The sequence below is a fragment of the Pundamilia nyererei genome, unplaced genomic scaffold (assembly GCF_000239375.1).
Source record: "Pundamilia nyererei isolate P.nyererei 1_Seehausen unplaced genomic scaffold, PunNye1.0 scaffold00090, whole genome shotgun sequence".
Classification (NCBI taxonomy): Eukaryota; Metazoa; Chordata; class Actinopteri; order Cichliformes; family Cichlidae; genus Pundamilia; species Pundamilia nyererei.
In genome coordinates, this window is record NW_005187491.1 from 2,391,433 (window position 1) to 2,408,577 (window position 17,145).

At 38.1% G+C, this 17,145-nt stretch overlaps 1 protein-coding gene across 1 annotated transcript in view; it reads left to right on the forward strand.

Annotated features, from left to right (window-relative positions):
• dgkb (diacylglycerol kinase, beta) overlaps positions 1-12,017 on the forward strand; it is a 72,965-nt gene extending 60,948 nt beyond the window's left edge. Inside the window, exons 22-25 of the mRNA XM_013912429.1 lie at positions 252-447; positions 6,663-6,783; positions 7,000-7,060; positions 10,852-12,017. Of these exons, the coding sequence (XP_013767883.1) occupies positions 252-447; positions 6,663-6,783; positions 7,000-7,060; positions 10,852-10,959 (486 nt within the window). The 3' untranslated portion in view covers positions 10,960-12,017. The remainder of the gene's footprint in view (positions 1-251; positions 448-6,662; positions 6,784-6,999; positions 7,061-10,851) is intronic.
• The last annotated feature ends 5,128 nt before the right edge of the window (positions 12,018-17,145 follow it).

The following is a 17,145-nucleotide window of genomic DNA, read 5'->3' on the forward strand; positions in this document are numbered from 1 at the left end:
TGCTTACTAATATTTTTAACAGCCGTGTCACGTTATGACACAACAGCAGCATTGACACTCTGGGGTGAGAACTGGTTAAGAATCAAAGGTTCGTCTTACTTAGACAAAGCAATATATTCTGGTTTAGACATTGGGGAAAAACACTGTTTAGGGTTCATCATCTTATAGATTATTTCAGTATCAAACTGTAGTACAAAGCTTGTGATGAAACGGATTGTATCTGTCCTTCTCTTTCTGTGTTCTTTTAAAAGTGTGATGGTGTTACTCTGGACCTTAGCAGTATTTCCTTGGAAGGCATTGCCATTCTCAACATTCCCAGCATGCATGGTGGCTCCAACCTTTGGGGTGAAAGCAAGAAGAGGAGGGGCTACCGCAAGGGAGGAAAGAAGGGTCAAGACAAAAGGACACCTGTGCTCGACCCCAAAGAACTCATGTTTGCGGTTCAAGGTAGCTCTGACACCCGAGTTTTACGGTTGTTTACATAAATGCTGAAATCATTGTGGTTAGAAAGCTTAATTACATTACAAATCTAAACTCACAGAGAAAATGTGCTATTGCTAAATAAAATGCTCCAATAACCTGTGTTATACTTGGCTATGTGGCTACAAAGCCACATTTAGCAACATAGCTTGAAGGAGCATGTTGTAGCCTATTGATTTTTTGGTAAGTGGCCACTTTGGTGTAGTATATATTCCGGCTCTAAAGTTCAGGCTCTAGCTGCTGGGCTGGGGTCTGCATACACTCAGCTTTAGCATCACTCTGGGGGTTTTCATAATCTTTGTGTTAGCATGTTTTCTGTGCACATGCTCCCAGAGTGCCAACATAGTGTTAACAGAATAATGTGGCTGTGTCTGTCTGTGAAGCATTTCGTATTTGCATTCGTCCTTTCATTCAGTCAAAATAAAAGTAAGGTTCAGATCCCTATTCCTCAAAGCTGTAGACCACTCCAGCATTTTCCTCCTCCTGCACACAAACTTAAATCAGCTGACAGTTTTGGAGGGTTTTTGTTGTCAACCTTGTGTCCAGATATATGAAGAAGATGTATGAAGTAACACGAGTAACAAAATAACTGACTGAAAAATGTAATGTGATTACTATAACACACTATTTGGGAGTGGTTACGCCCACTATTTTTTCAATAGCTGAACATTTCTGGCTAAATCTGTCGGCATGTTGTAACGTAATTGGTGAGTCATCAACAGCAGTCAAACCTCTGCATGCTACATACCATGGTTGGTTTGCTCTGTTAAACAATAATAGTGCAAGTTAAACAGCTTTGACAGTGTAGGAGGTTCTTCTCCCTGAAGCCCACATCAGACACTAACAGTCTGTGTCCTTGCTCCTATCAGACAGATCAAAGACTAAACTTTGGGCCAAACTTTTCCTGAGCACATTAATATTTCACTGATGACAAGGTGAATCACAGCCAGCAGGTTTTGTTTGCAAAGAAGAGGTACAATCATGTCACAGTTTGGAACTGTCACTTGTGTATTAATGGTCTGTGTGGGCACCAGTGGACAGGCTCTGTTAATAGGAGCTGACTGAGTGGGGTGTTGGGCATACCCCTGAATCCATTTACGTCAAAAGGAAGCCCATCAATGGGAATATATGAATGAACGAAACACAATGAGTCAGCTGCTCTGTGGAAACTGGTGAAATTGTGTGAGCCGCTTTAGGGAGTTAATAGCAAAGGGTAGAAAATATCCAGAAAGCAGAATGTTCTAGTACTGCAGTGAAAAATTACAGACAATATAATTTTTCCTTCAAATACATAGTAAGAACTAATATATGTGTGTGTGTGTGTGTGTGTGTGTGTGTGTGTGTGTGTGTGTGTGTGTGTGTGTGGCTTAATATATCATCACTGCACAAGTGTTTTCAGTTTTTGTAGTCCTGTTGAAAGGGAATACAATTTAGTTTTACTTTTTGTTAAGCTTTCATATCAATATGCCCCAATTTTATCCATGTTTACAACATAGCTTGAATGACAGCTAATCTGTTCTTTATTGAAATAATTTTATTACTAATCATTGCTGTTGAGTCTTTCTAAATTCTTTTGTAGACTCACAGCCGTGAATTCTGGATTTACTTGGCTTTTGTATTTTATTTCTATCATGTCTAACTGTGCCTGTTCAGGTGATGCACAGTATGTTTTTTAGGTTTCCTGCTGAGATGGTGTGTTTGTACCTGGGGATGAAGTGGATGTTACAATCAGTGTCTGGCTTTGAGACATGACGAGCCAGCAAAGATCTCCAGACATGGCTGCCAGTGATCCCTTATGAGACTTCACTGGCCATAGCACAATTTCTGGAAAATAAAAAGCCCTCTGTGAAGCACACTATGGAGCATTCATTCTTTTTAGTTGTGATTCAATTTTCTGTTTCCTTTGGTGCTGTTTTGCCTTTAAAGATGGTTAAAGGTGGCACATTTTAAATTGGACTCTTTTTCACAGTCACAGCATTTATTGTGCAAAATGAATCTGTTTTATGTTGTTTAAAAAACTGAGAAAACAAGTGAGAGACAGTGAGGAAGTAGACAAGGAAACACAACTCAGTCCTACAATAAATAACCCATAAAAAAGTCATTCTCCAGTACATTAACATCACCTTTTTGATGCTTCGAGCTGAGCATTTCCGTCAGTAGGCTTGCCCTGTAACATACTCTGCTGTGTCATCTTGGATATCAAACATGACCATCATTTAGAAAAGAAATGCAGTGTTGTATTTAATAAGACTTCTAATTTGCAACCAGGACCATAAGATTATCATGGACATGTTCACCGATGGCAGTTTTCTCACTGACTTCCATACAACCAGACTTCTTTTTTTGGACGACCCCCTGCTGACAGTTAGAAAAATCGAGGTTTAAGGATTTCAGTAGACTTCAGGTTAAACCAATGCAAAATCATAATAAAAAGGAACCATGTGGCACATGTGCACTGTGAGGGACACATTTGATCAATGCAAAGCCCAGCTTTGCTATGATGAACACTCCATTTATCCCTGAAAAAAAATCAATCACTTCTGTGTTTGTATTTTTAAAAAAATAGAGGCCACAGTCTAAACCTGGAAAGGCACTTAGTGTGAGTGGGGAGTATTTCCCTTTGTTTATGTGTGTCCATACCCATTTGAGCCTGTGTATTGATGCGGGTGGGTGTGTTTGTGTTGTCCACCTGTACTGTATATCTTAGAATAGATGCCCTTGTGGAAGGTGCCCTCAAGGTGAGCAGCCAAACTTGTTAGATCAAGAGAACAGCGTATTTAGAGGTAAACACACAGGAGTGCATTAGCCCAGAGGGGCAGAGGGTGACGCACAGGACTGTTGGCAGAGATCATTTTTTGTCAAGTTGTATGTGTAGTTGCATCTGTGTGTGGATGGGTGGGCTGGTGGGTGGCTAGGGGATGAAAAAAAAAACCCTGACCTTTCGGGAGCTGTTAAATCGTCCCGCTGGTGACGCCAGGAGACAAGCCCCTCAGGTGGAAGGGAATGGCTGCAGAGTGAATTATTTAGAATAGGGGCTTCATGTGTGGGTGGAGGGGTTGATGCTTGGGACTGATCCCCCGTGACAAGCCCCATGAAGCTTTCATTGGAGGATCGGCCTCCACATGCCCTCCCTCCTTGTTCCGCCATTCCTCTTTAGTTTTACTTTCAGCAGATCGGCTGCTGGTCCTGCTCTGCTCCGTCACTGTCTGTCTTTTATTCCTCTGCTCTCACCCTGTCGCTCCACATGTGTCAGTGCAGCCACTGGCCTGGACAGGTAGTTGTGTGACAGTGACAAGGACGTTGTTTCTATTCTCTCTCTCTGATGGGAAGATGTGGCTAAGATTAAAGTCGCAGTGTGCTGCTTTTTCATGTCCCATACGGACACTGGTTCATATCATTGTTTCATTCACTATCACTTGTAGTGTTTATCAATTTGAAATCCTGATTTCTTGACCTACGTAAGGGACATTGATTCGAGATTAGATAAATAAGATGATTTGGTTTATATTTGGCCATAGACTGCTTATCATGACTTTTTATAAATTGGCCTTTCTAATCGACTAGGTGATTCAGTTTTTCTCCCAGTTTATCTCTGAGAACATGTTGGTTTTTTACTATATTTAGGCGAGTGTGCTTTGTATTGTAGATCCAGGTGAATCATTTGAACTTCCCGTAAATGGAATAATTGATGGTGATTCAAGAAAAAAAAAAAAGGAAATTCACAAAAAAAAACACTCGAGATAAAATATGATTTCAGTCCATTAAGACCTTTATTGAAGTCGTGTGTCCTCATTTCTTAGAAAGAGATGAAAATATGTCTAATTTTAAGTTTTGCCTGAAGGCCATTTCTCCTCCAAGACTAGTGCTTTTGTACTATTTTGCCATATTTCATGACATTTCATGGAGAGGTGGAACATGGACAGATTAGAAAAGATTCTGATCAGAATCAATTTCCTTACAATTCTGAGACAGAGGATAGCTTCTGTAATTTTTTTATCATTTTGAAAACTATTTTTTTCAACTCTTAATTTGAAAGAACAATTTTTACATGAAGGTTCATTTCAGGCTTTTGTAAAAATGAGACCGAATGCTCCTATCAGGAAATACAATACAATTTAATTTGTAAGGGTACGGGTTTGTTGAGTTTTAAACAGTTTCATTATTCTGTTTAGTTGTGCCAATGGACATATTTTAATTTCTTTGGACTGTAGATCCAGGCAAGGTATCAGCATCAATGCAAATAAGTGTACACTGCAAGGCACTGAAGTGTAAGAAAGTCGGTAAACTCATTTTCAGAAAAGAAAAGAAACTTAAGTTACAGTATGTCAAGTTGTATATTGCAGGTGAACAATATACAACTTGATACATAACTAACATTAATGATTTGTCACAACCTTAATATACTGCATCAGCATCTTTACTTTTAAATTAAATATACTTGATATACTCTGGTGTAGCTGACTTTAGAGTAAATAAACTTAGAAAAAGTAATTTTGGAAACTTATTTGGACCTTTAAATAAAAGTACTTATATGGGAGACAGATGTTGTACAACATCAGAAATGTAGCTCAGCTCTAACCACACTACTCTTCTAGAGTACCGTGCAAAAGATTTGAGCCACATCGCATTTCTTTACATTTTACTAGGACACGCCCTCGGCTGTGTTTTACAGATGGCTGTAGACATTCACTATTGTACCTCTCATCTTACCTCCTCCATACATTTGGATTCATCTCATTTCTAATGGGGAGTCAGTGAAGAGCAGATAGATTAACTGAAGGCCTATATCAGGTCTTTATTGGCTTTCAGATGCTGTTCACCTGTAGATAGTTGGAGTGCTACTTCTCCTTTTGTCCTCTATTTTACACACAAGAAGGCCTGAAAGCTCTAAAAACAAAACAAATTATAAAGAAATGAGTGATATACAGGACTGTATGTCACTGCAGCAACACGATTTACAACAAGAATTCACAAAATAATAGGCTCGTTTTTTTCATCAGGGTTGGTCTTTAATTCTTTGAGACATCGTAAAAGTTGTAACTAAAAGCAAATTTGTGTCTGTGAGTGTGTTTTAGTGTGTGTGTTGGCTGCACAGGGTCCTCCTGCCCTTCTTAAACCAGCACAGCTACAGCCTTTGCATTCTTTCCCAAGCTAAGAGCTCTAGAGTATAATAGATCTTTGTAGCTCGGGGCAAACAGGAATCCCTATCGCTTTGGTGATGCTGTCCATCATATATGTCACCATGGGCCTGCATGAGCCGTTCACATCAACGTGAGAAGTCACGTGACGGGGGGAGCAACTTTAAAGCTCAGTGTCAGGGAGGTCAACCTGCTTTGGATTGTATGTGTACACACTCTTCCACTCCGACCCTGGAAAGTGCTGCACTCAAAGTCCAGCGTTGAGATAGGGGCAGACGCATGTCCATCACCATGGTGACAGCTGGACACCACAGCTCGGCGGCGGCAACAACATCTCACCGCAACAGCAACATTGCCCACGACACTCCTTCAGGAAACCAACACGACTCACGTACACACGGCATTGCGGGGCTAACACGCTCACACACACCGAGTGCCTAAAAATGGGTCTTAGTTTCAATTAGTGTCTGTATACTACCAACAGCGAGGCAGCAGCTTCTTAATTTGTGGAGGGATGAGTTGATGGAGAGTCGGAGGCAGAGCGGGCCTCCGAAACAGATGGGCCCTGCGTGACACTGGGCTTCCAGCAGGGGCAAAATCAATGCTCATAACTGAAAAACAGAAGAGAAATTAATAATTATATTATCACAAGATTGCTTTGCATTGCCGGTGCAATCTAATTAATAGCTGTTTTGTTTGTAGCTTGTTGCCTTTTTTCTATCTTTTTTTTTAAACAGTGAATATTAAATATTTCAGCAACAGAAGGCAAACTCTGAAGTGAGGAACATCACATGTCATGTTCTTTTATTCTTCCTCACCTCCTTCTCACTTTCCTCTTCCCCTCCTCGCTTTTGTACTTTGTTTCATGTGTCTTCTCACTCCTAGTACGAGTTTTTTGCATTGTTTACCTCTCATGTGAATGGTAGCTACATTCAAAAGCAGCAGTGATACTATAACATAATGAGGACAAAACTTGGCTGGACTTTGCATGGTTAAAAAAGTGTTTTTTCTTTGCTTTGTTGCTTTTGTTTGCTTTTGTCTCAGACCTGTCTGACCAGCTCTTGGAGGTTGTGGGACTCGAAGGTGCCATGGAGATGGGTCAGATCTACACTGGCCTGAAGAGCGCTGGACGACGCTTGGCACAGTGCTCCTCTGTGACTATCAGGTCAGTCTTTAACAATGTTTTGTGCCTGTTTCTTCCAATTATTATATTGTTTTTAGTTTATTATGGTAGCAAATGCTATGGCATATAAGAAAAAGCATAAAAATGCTACGAGTATAAATTAAGGTGATGATTTTTAAGCATCCTGGTGCAGAATGCTTTTATTTGGTTTTATTGTGAAGATTTGTTACAGCATGTTTTCTCGTTCTTCACTTACAGAACCAGTAAATCCCTTCCAATGCAGATTGATGGTGAACCTTGGATGCAGACTCCGTGCACTGTAAGTTGAACTGCATTTCCACAAATGGTTCATCCAAACTAAAGACAGTTATATGCCAATATAAAGTAAATTGTAAGGGCAGTGAAAGAAGAATCGAGCAAAGTATTTTGTAATCTCCATTTACAAAAAAAAGATTTGCAAATGAAAAAATATTAATACGTTTTACATATGGAATCTGCAGTCTGACAGTCATATTGATGCTTGAGAATTTTTCCAACATGTGGCAATGAGCATCCATGACTCATTCTGTAAATTCAAGTTTTCAAAAAGTTCTTTGTTTGTTTTTTATTCTGAGCTTAAAGAGTAACATCAGACTGTTTGAGGAACCTCTGAGGAAACACATAGTTACTGTTGTGTGGGAGATCTTGAGTTCTACTATGAAAATGCCCCCACACGGGCATCATGAAGATAAAAAACAAAAGTGAAAAGTTAAATGCTTGTTAGGTGAAAGACAATGATTTTGAAACCACATCAGCTATCTAACTGTATGCTAACAAAGCCTGCTCTATTGCAACTGCATTATAAAACCAAAACAGAAAACGTATCCCTTGTCTATGCATCTGCATATTCATAAGAAGGTATTGGTTTATAGACATTATGGTCTAAGATGTTAAGATGTCCAGGAGTCATTAATGCGACCCACCTTAGTGACTGATTAAATCTTCTTTCAATGACTTCTCCCATATGGAAAAGAAATAGTAAAAACTTATATGATTTACTCCTGAAAGTGGCCACTTTCTCATTACTTTCATATATTGTTTTAGTAAGTATCCAAAACATACAAGTTTCATTATAGAATTTTTCAAGGGATCTTATATCTGTTTTCACTCTTGTATGCTTTTCATACAAGTTTCACACAAGACAGATACAAACTTTAAAAGATTTATATATATCTTATATATAGCTTTCTGACAAACAAACCAAAAGCTGATACATGTTTAAAAAAATATCAAATATATATGCTTTAATATTAAGATTAATATAACAGTTCAGCTGTTGCTGCTTTATATTCTAGTGCATTAATTTATGATAACAAATTCTTAATGATTCAAGTCTTATTTCTTCTAATTTGCTCATCGTCTAGATCGCAAACGTGTACCTCGATAAGTGTTTTCTCTCTGTCCAAGTTGCTCGTTTTTCAAAAGGAAACTCCTGAGTTTGCGTTGATTACGGTTGTGTTTAGCTTTAATTAGAACACCACTGCAGATGAAGTGCTGCCGAGATTTACATATGGATCGCCCAGCCATGACAAAACAAGTGGCCTGCAAGTGCTCTTGTATCTGCTGGCACAACTACACAGAGCAAAGTTGGGCTCTGACGATACATAATTGTGCTGCAATGATTTCCAAGGAAAGTTTTTCATTCCGTATGTCTGAACTGCATCTGAATCACTTAACGCGTTAAATGCCTACAAAAACGTCACACTTCAAATTGGATGTTGTTCCACTAATTATTAACAACAGCAGCTATGCAAATGCATATCAGTCTCTGCATGCATACCATGTTTAACACCATAACCATTTAAGATTTTAAGCTAAATGCAGCATGTGTCACTCTGATGAGTAGATCTAAAATAACTGGCACCATATTTCCAAATTTGATTCTGGTACAATGCACCTTCATTAGGGTCTAAGTAAAATCCCCCCTCGGTTTTCTTAATTTGGATGATTAATTGTGACCTGGTAGCACATTACATCCATGCTTCATTTGAGCAAATTATTTTATTTTCTGTCTAAAAGCCATATTGTTCCATGGGCCCTTGAACCACATAAATACTTAATCCTGCATTTTAAAGAAACAGAGCTTGATTACCATCCAAATTTATTTCAGGTATCACTTTAGATCTTTTTTTCTTTTTTGGCCACTGTCTTGTCTGTAAAGACTATCATGTTTATGGCAAAGTACTTGATAAACATTAACTTCAATCATGTTTAAGGATGGCAGAAAGCCCACAAAAGCTAAGTAATTGCTCCAGCGTCAGAGTGCAAGCACAATAAATGGCATCTTTCCTTTGAAGTGAATGTGGTCCTTTGAATGCAGATGGTAGCATTTCCCCTCCCCATTACTGCGTTTAGACTCTTAGTGCAACTCTATAATGATGTGCTTAATATGACAACCCTTGATGGTTGATATTTGGGGTTCCATCGATCTACAGTTGCAACTCCTAAAAGAAATTGCATCATTGCAGGCAAACAGGATATTGTCAGATAATATAAAATTCAGTCTTTACAGTAATCCACAATAATATGTTATCGGAGTCACTAACCCCAGGGATTCTCAAAGTTTGTTGTAGTCAGGACGTTCAAATATGCATTCATAAGCCACTTGACAAGAACCCATTTGGATGCAACATCCATATGGAGGATTTTTTTTTTAATTGTTAATGCATTGCTGAATTTGCTTCTGTGGGGATAAAGTGCTGGGTATAATGAACAGTGGATAGAGACCTTATTATTTCATGGGGATAACCTTCTGAGATTTAAAAGAAAGGTAAACATAATTCAAAAAAGTCATTTGTTGATTATGGAGGCACTTTCATTTTATAGGTAAAAGTCTTCTGTAAATGAGCTGTGAAAACTAAATAATAGTTTAAATACCATTGTTTTTGTTGTGTTTGTGTTTATTGTTGTTGATTGTGGCATCACATCAATATATATATGAAGTATAGCTGCTGTAAAATTATCGAATTATGTTTATCTGAAAACAAGAAATGTCGTACAAAAAACCCCCCAAAAAACAGACCAAACAAAAAAAACATAGTTTCACAGTATCAGGAGCTGTTTCAAAAACATGTGTGACATGGATTGTGCACTAAAACAATTAAATACAATAATAACAAAAATAATTAATAATGAAAGAAAATTCAAATTTTCAAATTTCAAATTTTTCAAATTCAAATTTTTCAAATTCAAATTTCAAATTTGTGCTTAAATCAAAAGATAAGTAGACTATATTATGTGTTAAGTGTTATGTGTCAGTATTTTAGCTTACAGTCACGTCTGGCATATATACTTCAGTGGTTTAAATCTAAATCAGGGGTGTCAAACATGAGGCACGTGGGCCAGAATCGGCCCATCAAAGACTTCAGTCTGGTCCGCTGGATGACTTTGGAAAAAGTCAAGGAGAACAGAAATTTTGTACTTTAATTGTTTTTTCATAGGTTTACAAAGGAGTCTAAACCTTTTCAGACTGACTGATCCTAAAGAGTTTCTTTTTCATCTGTTTTGTGTTTTATCTTTAGCCAACTGCACTTATATTATACGCAGGTTCTATTTAAGTCATTTCTTGATTCAGAATATCATAGGGCCTGGGTGTGGTTAGTATTTTTTTGGTTAATAAATGAAGTCATCATTTTACAAACACAGTTTTGTGTTTACTTGGGTTGATTTTGTCAAATGTTAAAATTAGTTTGATAGTGTGAGCGATGCAATTATGACACATGTGCAAAAAACTAAGAAATAAGGAAGGGAACAAATACTTTTTCACAGCACTGTACATAGCAGGCGTGCTGGAGTAAACAAATAATAAGAGTGGGTGAATATGGCTTACAACACTTGGCAAAGCAGAAAGACAAATTGACAAGACATCAGTTTTTTTCATCGTGGATTAAAGAGTGAATGCTCCCTATAAGCCAGGCAGCATTGGGAAAACTCCCTTTATAGTCTACTGTATAGTAAGCACTGAGTGATTTCATAATGCTACTGAAAAATGCTATGTGAAGATATTAACAGACAGCTTAAAACACATTTCCTTTCTGAGCTAAATCTCAGCTCTCTCTTTTCTTATACCAGATTGAGATCGTTCACAAGAACCAAGCTCCCATGCTAATGGGACCACCACAAGGTCGAAGCTTCTTCTCTTCGCTGATCAGACGAACTCGCACTGAGAGCAAAGACTGAACCTTCAAGACCTCCGAGTGCTCACACACACCTGCAGGGCAGTAGTCACCGGTTGATCTTAGCTGGGCCTGTTTGTAAAGGAGCCCTTTGTCTGATTGATAGCCCAGCATACAGTAGCAAAGTGTAGGATCAGGATGTGTCGCCTGCAGCATGGAGATGTCACTGAGAAGCCCACATTGAATCCAAAGCGAGGCGAGTTTAGGACTGACACTTTCTTCTACAGTCTGTGGTGTAATTTCGCTCCAAAAATATTGAAGCTATTTATGGAAGTTCACTTCTGTTCTTCTATTTTCTAAACTTCTGTTTTTATTTTTGCTGTTGTGCTCTGTGCCATGTGTAACAAGCCCACCGCTGAATGTGTTTTGTGAGATGTATTTATTTATTTATTTATTTATTCATATTTAACTGCTATTGATGTTTTCTAATGTTTTATTTTTGTATTTGCATACCCCTGATGCATGATGGACAGTGAAAGAGGCTGGTGCTGTTGGAGATGACATATCTGGAGTTTGCATCTGATTTTTCCCAAAGTGTTTAGTAAAAAGTGAAGTGTCTCTACCCGACATCTCTTCTACGCTTCAGTCATGAATGGCTTCAAATAGTGCAAAGACAGAGAATCTGCTTTCGTTTCATGTTTCCTGCAAGTCATCCTTGTCATGTTTTGATTGGCTGTTTTGCTTCTCCGTCAGTGGAAAGATTAGGAATGATTATTGATTGCTCATAAAAAATGCATGACACTCTTTGTTTTACGTTGCACGAGAGATTTCCAGACAGTTTTACCAGATCTGTGCACACTTTCTGTTGCATGAGTGACCATGATCTCTTTTGACACTTATGGAAATTGATCATTTTTGAATCTGCATCTACAGCACAGCTCTGTTTCAACCACATCATCATTTATTTGCATTTTTATGGGATCCTGTGCTTTCTTAACAGGTACTCAGGCATATTAGAATGAAAATCTTTGAAAAGCCACAGAAAACAACAATATTTATCTTGTATAGTACAAGCACTTGTATAGTTATGTTCACAAGAAGCAGCTTGGTAACTGATGTTTGTTGATGAGGGTTTACGGTCCGCTGCGCAAGTAAGCGTCCATTAAACAGTGAAAGATCTACAAAATTACTATTGACATTCATGTATATACAGTGCTGTGCAAATTCCTCATTTCTTTATATTTTGCTTCCAAGTATCCAGACTGTCTTTAATTTTTATAGTGCTCCTGAGCAACAATTCTACAGGCTTTCAAAGTTTTCCTTTGGATATTGGCTGTTTTTACACTCATTTTCAGTCCGGTCCAATTTTCAGAGGATTTTTGTTTGTTTGTTTCTTAAGCTACTTAACACTGATTTTTAAATCACTCAGTGTTGTCTACGTAACAGACAAGTTAGCAAAAAGACAGTTTTAATTTTTAACTTTAGCACCTTGTTAATAGCATGATCCCATTTCTTTAGTTGAATATCCCCCCAAAAAAGTTAATGCCAAAGATAACTTAGTTTACTGGCATAAAATAGTGTTTTGGACCAACAAGGGGATTATTAGCCAAAAATCTGGCTTATTTTAGCATGTCGTGCACTATGTCCTTAAAACAGCATATGGAAGTCGTGTCCTTCAGAAACAGCAAAAACACCTGAGTCAGGTCTCTTTGTCAATACAGACTTGACCCAGAGACCGGAAAGATGCATCTGGCCTTTCAATTGATCCATCTCCTTTCAGCAAAGCCCCATCATAAATGTTCTCAGTATGAAGGTGGCTATGAAGAAGCCATTCTTAAAGAAGGGAAACAGGGAAAGAAATCACAAAAAAGTCTATAAATCAGAGGTAACAGGTCTTGTGGAGTTGATCCAAATGTTACATTTTGAGTTAAAATATGTTTGGAGCAGGTCAGGAGAGAGCAACCACAGTGAGTGTCTACAGGCATCTGTAATACACAGTGGAGGCTCTGTCATGGTTCTGGGCTGCATTTCAACCAGTGGTGTTGGGGATTTTGCCAAAATTGGAATTATGACCGTGCAAAACTACCAGCTGATTTTAATCCACCATGATGTACCATCTGGAAAGCATTGGATTGGCAAAAGCTTAATTCTTCAGCGTGACAATGATCCCAAACTCACTGCCAATGCAGTAAAAGTATACGTGGATAGAAAAGCACAAAACAAGACACTAAGTAATGGCTTGGCCTCCATAGAGCTCGAACCTTAAGATAATTGCAGCGCTGGGGGATCATCTCCACAGAGAAGAGACCAAAAGGAAGCCAACGTCCAAAGTAGAGCTTTGAATGTCATTCAAGGAGCCTGGAGAACTATTCCTAAAGAAATATCTAGAACGCTGCCCAAGAGAGTTCAGAAATTCAACATGTTGGTACCAACCTTTTAAAGAATCAATACTGAAAATCAGTCACATTTTATAACAGTCACTAACATATGCACAGTTGCCATTTATAGATAGTAATTTCCTATGAGTATCCTCCTTAATACAGAGCATTAAGTGGCTGGATGGTATTGGTCTTATTCAGTGCTTTTCTGCACTAATTTCATTCAGGCTGACCAAAGACTAAAAGTACTCACTTATTCATATTCTGGGGACATTCTGTTACAGACCTACCAGCGAGACACACTTGATAAATGCATTTGTTTTTATAGAACTTCACATTTGCATGTTTTGGGAAGAATTTTAGGCTTGACTGTTTCGGTCTTTATAAGTGCCATATGCCGGCGGAGACGATAGCCAAGGAGTCTCCCATGTCTTTTTGCTTTGTATTGTGTAGCGTTTATACAGTGAGGTTGTATTTTTGGACACAGTATTATTTATTTTTCTGCTTTTTGCTTCACTCTAGAACTCACACCATTTTGTTGTTGTCTAAAAAGAAATTATGCCTGCCAGTGTTGACTGAGAAAAGTGATGGAAACAATAAAAAAGCTTGTTGTTTGGCATTGTGTTCAGGAATTTTTTTAACCTTTTACTCCTTAATGATGCATAGTAGTCACATATTAGTCAAAAGATTGTTGGTATAACAGATTCAAATTCTACGGGCGTCACAGTTAGCGCTGTTGCCTCAAAGAAAGAAGCTTTGAGGCAACAGCACGATTTGAATCAGTGCAGTCTTTATGTCCTCTCTGGTCCTGTGTTTCCTCAGGTGCTCCATCCTCCTCCAGAGACATGCATGCTAAATTAATTGATAATTATATGTATGACACAAATATGAGGTAGGCGCTTTAATTGCAATTATAATATTGTGTTTTCTGTATGAACAAAATTGACAAAAGGGCGACATAAATGCAAGGCTGTTATCGGTCAGGATATTGTCTCCATTGCTGTTTATCAAATTTAGCATAGCAGTGTATCAGCAACGGTCTACTGCTTGCTTTCACACTACTAGAAATGTTTAAGTAGAAGTTAATGATTAGAGTAGAATTAGCTAAATTACCAGCTCTGTTTCCACAGAGGCACAATGGGACATCATGCAGTCTTTGTACTAGAAAAGTAGCACTTTATAGAACACTGATGGCCAGTGTGACTAAGTTGGGTAATTTCTTTGTCACATGCAGTCCAACTCTGGGCAATACAGTTACCGGTAGGTCTATAACTTTTGGGGCAGTTACACCACTTTTTGCAATGTGCCTCTGTACACCACCGCAAAGTTTGTGGCCCTCTCTCCATTCAGTTTTGTATTTAATAATTAAAAAGCATATTCTACTGGGTTGAAATGAGGTAACTGCCTTGGCCATCGAAGAATAGGGTTAGGATCCCATCTCTTTGTCTTGAGAAACTCTTTTGCAATATGCTTTGGTTCATTATCCACTACACAATATAATAACACTGCCAACACTAATAGCCCAGTTCCACTGGCAGCTATACATGCCCAATGCCATAACATTGTCTCCACCATGTTTGACAGATGATGTCATATTAATTGAGTCATGAGCTGCCTCTTTCCTTCTAGATGCCTTTTTCCTTCCCATTATTTCAGTACCAGCTAATCTTGGTCATCATCTGTCCAAAGTCTAATCTTTCCTTCCTGTTCTTCGGTGTAAGTTGTGGTTTTGACCTTGTTGCATTTTTAACATTCATGAAGGGATTTCATGATTGCAAACCTTGACAATGATACTCCCCCCTCATTGAGTGTTCTTGACTGGGCTTTCTCTATCCAGTCTTCTGTGGTCTTTGGGGATGTTCAATGAGGTGGTTTACAGAGGCAAAATTACAAAACTTTTGCTGCTAGCCAAAAACCTATGGACCTAACTGATTCTCTGAGACAATGGCTTTAGTTTCATTTTTGTGCCACTAGTTTGCAGCCATTTGTTTCTAAGCAAACCCAGATAGTACATGGTTTTTCATCTCTTTTCACCAACAGGGAGATATTGACTTGGAATTTGAATCTACATAACTCTAATCTCTGTATTATTGTAAAGTCTTTGCTTACAGCACCTGGAGACTGCTATACTATAGCAATCACTATTGCTATACTACATAAATAAAATCGAATTAAACTGAATAACTACTCATTTGTTAGTATAACTTGCCAAGATTAATGCTCATTCCCATTAAATATATTCTGTTCATGTTAGTTTAACACCCTGTGAATTCCTGATCTTCAACATTTGTTTTTCATCTTGCATCCTAGAGGAGATAGCTCTATTTCTCTCTCTCTCTCTCTCTCTCTCTCTCTCTCACTCCCATGTGAGTGATAGTGAAATTACTAGAATGTAAAAATGTTTGGCAATAAGCTTTCACTTGCCACTAATTTTTCTTCTTCTTCTTTTTTAATAGTACAAAAGAATGCAAGAAATGTTTCAATAAATGCTCAAAGAGGATAAGCAGCAAATGAAGTGGTTAACTGTCTTTATAATGATTATTCTTGTCCCCTATTTTTAGTCACCTCAATTTTGGCTAAATAAGTACAAGTGAAACACAGTGTAGTAATCTGGAGTAACTTCAGTGTCTTGAGTTTTATTTTTGAAAATAAAACAGATGGGGAAAACCCCAATTATATTCTTTTGGAGTGGCACTTGGTTTAGGGTATTGGCTGTCTCAGTGTCAGATGGGTAGACTCCTGCACTTGACCTGCGTTTCTCCATCCTCGGGGTGTTCAGCAGGAGTGACACAGTACTTCACTTCACATCCACTTCACCTGCCTGGTAATGGAACCCTGCCTGGATCCAAGATGGCACCAGCGTGACCACCACTGACTTCCGATATGCCTGTCTTTCAGTCAAGTGTTTGATGCACTGGTAAAGTTCTCTTTCAGGGTTTTATCCTAGATCTGTTCTGTATCCTGGCAAGCAAATCTATGTTGATTGTTATGCACCCAACACACATTTTTACAAATTACAACTTAGCTGCAACAGTGACAAAAAAGCATTCCTGACAGTGGTAATGATTATTTTTTTGCCCTTGACCTTCTTTCAAAAATAACGCCTGTAAGCTTTAAATATAGGTGTGCAACCAGGAAACTGCAGACATCCTACAACAGTCAGACCAAACAGAAAAAGAGATCTAAGGGGAGAAACTTATCAGATTCACAAAACAAAGTAGTATTTTATTCTGAAAAGTCTGATTCTTTAAATCTCTCAGAATATTTCTTGACATGTACAACACGTTCAAGTTTATTTATTGTTGTGATGTACATGCTGTTCTATTTAACTCAAAGCCACGGTGTCAAACTTCTTTAGTTCATAGACCACATACAGACAAATTTTCATCTTAAGACCAGTAAAATCATTTCATACACACTTAGAAAAAAATTCTAAGAATAAAGAAGTACATTCTGAAATTGTTCATCAGAGCTGTAGCCAAGATTTTTAAAAAGCTGAAACCATAAACCTAAGAAAGACATTCCCCATCCAAATCCCTTAAAAATGTGCCAGACAACAGAAGGCATTATTTTTTATTAATTTTGTTGTCATGTAATGAGTGATCCATTTATAGAACAGATGAAAAACAGCCTGAGATGCATGAGGAAAAATTAGAAATTCCAAAACTATATCTCAATGTTATGATTCAAAGATTCTGTTAAAAAACATATAAAACCATGTAACTTTCCTAATACTTTCACTCCAGGCTAGAATAATTCCAAAAAACAAAAAGATTTTACTCTAGTTCTGTCACTGTATTGTTGTATTTATTGGCAGTTTTGGTCCTCGGGGCTGTATGTTTGACATCCCTGCCCTTAACTACTTTGGCATT